General features: G+C 37.0%; 1 protein-coding gene across 1 annotated transcript; it reads left to right on the top strand.

The window, feature by feature from the left end:
• Positions 1-1412: 1412 nt before the first annotated feature.
• On the top strand, positions 1413-1994 carry IFNE (interferon epsilon). Its single transcript, XM_061199119.1, has one exon. It carries the CDS (start codon positions 1413-1415, stop codon positions 1992-1994), a length of 582 nt encoding a protein of 193 aa, XP_061055102.1.
• The last annotated feature ends 3180 nt before the right edge of the window (positions 1995-5174 follow it).

Raw genomic sequence — 5174 nt, 5'->3', positions numbered from 1 at the left:
AATATCATTAATACACACACACACAAGTCTAACTATATTAAGGGAATAGCGCATCATTAACTTTATTTGGAATTCAGGTTCCCTCATACTACATTTGGAGCAATCTTATCTAAGATCGGAAAGGTTGATTGGGGGTTTATTCTGGAGGACTTAGATATGGAACTGGGAATTTGTAATTCAAGAAGCATTACTGATGTAAACTAGTCACATTGATTTACCATAGTTATTGGTACCTTAGGGAATATAGACTAACCAACTGCTCCCAAACTCTTTTCACGTATAATTTTTATCATTTATAATGGTTACATAGCATTTCATTATGTGGATTTACCAACATTTATTTAACCATTCCCCTATTGTTGGACCTATAGGCTGTCTCTAATATTCTGCAATTGCAATAATTTTTTAATGACCTTCTTTTGCTAATATTTTCCCTTTTATATTACTTTCATAGGCTAGAATCTTAGATGTTAAACTGCTTGGATAAGATGCAAAACAATTTAAGATTGCTGATACATATCTTAAGATTAATTTGCTCAAGGATTTGTGCAAATTTACAGTTCTACTTGAGGTTTTAAATTTAGTAGTGTTAAAAAGGAGACAGCAGACCCAAAATGGAGTTACTTGTGCTAAGCCCCATGTCAGTAAACCAAGACTTAATATTTAACTTAATTGCCGTTTCCACAGCCCAGGAATGTAACCTTTAACCAGTCAACCTAGAATTACCTGGTTAGCGCTAGTGAGGTAATCTTCCGTATAGGCCCCTCCATTCCCCTTAGGAAGGCAACCTTGCCTGAGACAATACATTTTTTGCTAATAATTTTCTTTTTTCTGCCCCCTTTCTACCTTTAAAAACCTTTCCTTTTTTACAGCTTGGTGGAGCCAGTTTGACCTTTAATTTTACTCAGTTAAATTTTTGTTGTTTAATTTTTGCCCCTGAGTGCCTTACAGGTGCTGCTAAGCCTCTGTCCATGAAAGACTACTACTTTAAGAAGAAACATTTACTCTCAATAAAAGAACTTTAATAAGCTTGACCAAATGACTAAATATTTAGAAAGCATATTGTGTTGAGTGAAACTTTGTGTGTAATAAATAATGAGAGTAATAGAAGATCATTTTGGATGACTGGTCTGTAATTGCCTCAAGGAACACATACAAAGAAAACAAATTCTTTTGATTACTTCCTCAAACAGCCAACACAATGGGGAAAGTGGAGGAAATGTCCCATGAACAGTACGAATAGGGAACCAGAAAGCCTAACATGTAAACTTTGAGAAATGACAGCATTAGAAACAAAACTGCAAAAGAGATCCCCTTCCAGAATAATCTGAGATGCACGAAAGACATATAGTCACTAGAGTTGGAGCCTTATCAAGTCTGTACAGAGATGAGTGGAGTATTTGACCTTCACCATGATTAACAAACCTTTCTTTGAAATTGTGTTGGTGCTATTGGCTTCTTCCTCTGTCTGCTCCCGAGAGCTGAAACTGGTTCTTTTCCAACAAAAGAGAGTGAACAGAGAGAGTTTAAAACTCTTGAATAAATTGCAGACCTCTTCAATTCAGCAGTGTCTACCACACAGGAAAAACTTCCTGCTTCCCCAGAAGTCTATGAATCTTCACCAGTACCAGAAAGGACAAGCACTGGCCATTCTTCATGAGATGCTTCAGCAGATCTTCAACCTCTTCAGGGCAATTATTTCTCTGAATGGTTGGGAGGAAAGCCACATGGAGAAGTTCCTCATTGAACTTCATCAACAGCTGAAATACCTAGAAGCGCTCATGAGACTGCAAGCAGAGCAGAAAAGAGACACCTTGGGCAGTGAGAACCTTAGATTACAGGTTAAAATATATTTCCAAAGGATACGTGATTACCTGGAAAACCAGGACTATAGCACCTGTGCCTGGACCATTGTCCAAGTAGAAATCAACCGGTGTCTGTTCTTTGTGTTCCGACTCACAGGAAAGCTGAGCAAACAAGGAATGGAAACTTGAACCATGTGGAGGAAGAGCCAACTGCAGGCTTTAAAAGCATAGGGTAGGTGGAGGGGTGGTAGGATTTCTCCAGACACTATTATTTCTTTTTGTTTTAAAATGGTAGTATTGCTTTGGTTTTGTGTATATATACATATATATATATTATATATATATATATATATATATATATATAATATATATATATATATATTGGTCTGTGCTTTAAGATGATGCACATTGACTACAAGTGTTTTTATTTTGTAATGTCACTTTGTATTTTCTATCAATCTGAAATTTTTATGAGTTGAAATGAGTCATTAATATTTCATAATTGTTCTTCAAATGGGTATATTTTCATAAAAGTTGGCCAAGTAGATATAATGAAATATGTCTCCACTATAATACTTTCCTTATCATAGAATATCCATCCCAATGATTTCTTTATTTGCCGGAAATTGGTAGGAGCAATGAGAAATACTCAGAATAATTTGTATTGCAAGATCTGAAAATATCATCACACACTGAATATTTGTTCCAGGTGACACAATAGAAGTAAAGCCAAAGGACATGAACAAGCAGTTTGCAGAGGAAAACATAAATGCATGAAAAGGGTTCAACTTCATGCATAATAATAAAAAATAGAAATTAAAAGTGACTAACGTGCCATTTATAACCTATCAGATGGATGAAACTGCCGAGTTCGGTTTTAAAAACACTCTTATGGAGACTTTGGGGAGGGATGCTCTTATAATTTGCCAGAGTCCTGGAAATTGGCACAATCACTGTGGAGGCAATTTGGTGAAATCTATTAAAATTACAGATGCATATAGTCTTTTATCCATCAAGTGCAGGTCTGAAATGTGTCCTATAAAAATACTTGCATCCATGTGAAATGACTTACATACAGTATTATTCATTGCAACGTTATATATAATATCAAAAGACAGAAAATCACCCAAATCCTTCCAATTAGAGATAGTTAAGTCATATTCACACAAAGGAAAACTATTCAGCTAGAGGAAAGAATTGGGTGCTCTTCCTATACTGAAAAAAGAAAAAAAAAAAGCGAGATGCAGACTGTATATATAAAATGCTACATTTGAGATTAAAATGTAAAACACATTTTATATTTGACCTTACTTAGGTATGACTAAATAAAGAATATACCAGGAATAAATTACAATGATGATAACCTGTATTTGGTGGAGTGGGGTAGGGAGAGAAACTAAGGGAAGAGAACAGGGTGGAAGAGGATTTACAGCATATTTTTGTATTTGAATTTTTAGCCATTTGAATGTTACAAATTAAAATAAAATATATCTAACAAGTCACAGTAATCAGAAACATACATGGAGGAGTCTTGTTGGTGAAAGGAAGTGTTTGGTGAAGGTTAGAAGAAACAGGACTGAGCCAGCCTGCCCTTCGGGTGGCCCGGAGGAGGGCTAGATGGGAGGAGGGCTGGATAGAAGGGCACTCATGCCAAACGAGAGGAGATGGTGGTGATGAAGGGATTCCAGCTCTTCCACCCAGGAGCTCCCCAAAATCGTCATGGAACAAATGTGAGGCCAGAGAAACTGAAGGTGACTGAGGCTTGTTAACTTTCCCACAGTCACAGCGACTTTTGCCCAATGTGAGAAGCATAGCCGTGGCCCAAAAATCTGGTGCTTATTCTACTACTTTATGTCATGTTCTGCTTCAGATTCATTGTATAATTCTAGTTAAAAGTTATCACTGGCTGTAAAAGCTTGCTGAAGAACATATTCCATTTCAGTTTAATTAATGTAAGTGTATTAACTATTGGCCAGTGCTTCCAGATTTGGATTGAAAGGAACAAGGAGGAACTGAATAGGATCCTGAGACTGAGGCAGGGTCAGCTGCGGTAGTGGAAGAGGGTGAGGAAACAGAGGCTGGGCAGTCAGGAGGAAGTCTTTGTTGGCTTCACATTTTCAGCCCACAGGTTGACCTACTTACCTTCAAGTTCACGCAGAGGTACGGAAGCGGAGAAAGGAGAAGTATTTATCACACTCAGCTGTGTTTACAGGTTATTTGCTTCTCATGTCTTGAATTTTTGTTGTTTTCTTTAAACCAGGAACCTTTCAGAACCAAATCCATCATTTAGCATGTTATTCAGTTCTCTAGTTAATCTTGCAAGGTAGTTTCTGTTATTCTTTCCTCAGGTGAGGAGAACAAGACTTTAAAAGTCAAGTACGTAACTTGCTCAAAGTAACGCAGCAAGCCACAGAGCTAGCAAATGCCAGAGCAAAATTTCCTCCCAAGTCTGCGCGCCTTGAAAGCCTGCGTTGTATTCCTAGTCACCACAAACCTGAACAGCATTGTGCAATATCACTGGGAAATATAATGATGACAGTAATGATAATAATTTGCTCCTGACTTTCCTTATTCAAGTTCGCGTACTCTCACAGTCTTGAATTACAGAAAGGATATTTTGCTCCCCCGAACATTTTTTTCTTCAGAACTAAGGTGAACAGCATGGAGAAGCTGCCAAGTGGAAACTTGCAGATGATACTCATATTTAGAAGCTAGAACCAATACTTTACATGCTAATGTTTCCCCAGACATTTAGCTTAAGTTGACATCCTACTTGTATAACTGTTTTAACTGCCTAATACAAACTAAAAATTTCTTGCTTTTAAATAAATGTACCCTTTTAAAACTTTAAAACCAGAGTTCTAAGCTTGGAGATATTGAGGAAGAGAAATACTTTAAAAGACTAGATGCCCTGCTAGTAATGCCTGGGTGAGCTCAGAGTAAAGGCAAGTTCATTTGTACTCGCAGGCTGAGTCATCTGAATTATCATTGTTACATCTACATGTCCTGAGCTAAATAGATTACTAAATCAAAAAAATGAGTTACTAAATAACAAGTACAGTATCGTATTTTTTCCAAATAAAATATGCATGAAAAATGTCTGAAAAGAAATGCACTGAAACGTTCACAGCAGTGCCATCTGGGTGATAGAATTTCCATTCTCTTATACTTTTCAGATTAAATACTTCTCTTATGAATATGGATTCATTTTGGAACCAGGAAAAATAAAATAATTTTATTTTTGAAATTTATAAAAAGAACAAATAGGGAATTCCCTGGCGGTCCAGTGGTTAGGACTCCACGCTTCCACTTCAGGGGGCACGGGTTCAATCCCGGGGCATGGGTTCAATTCCTGGTCACGGAACTAAG

This window comes from Eubalaena glacialis, chromosome 9 (genome assembly GCF_028564815.1).
Source record: "Eubalaena glacialis isolate mEubGla1 chromosome 9, mEubGla1.1.hap2.+ XY, whole genome shotgun sequence".
Lineage (NCBI taxonomy): Eukaryota > Metazoa > Chordata > Mammalia > Artiodactyla > Balaenidae > Eubalaena > Eubalaena glacialis.
This window is presented reverse-complemented; position numbering and strand designations above follow the sequence as displayed.

Coding starts and splice junctions, on each gene's coding strand:
- IFNE (XM_061199119.1), top strand. CDS start 1,413: ATGATTAACAAACCTTTCTTTGAAATTGTGTTGGTGCTATTGGCTTCT.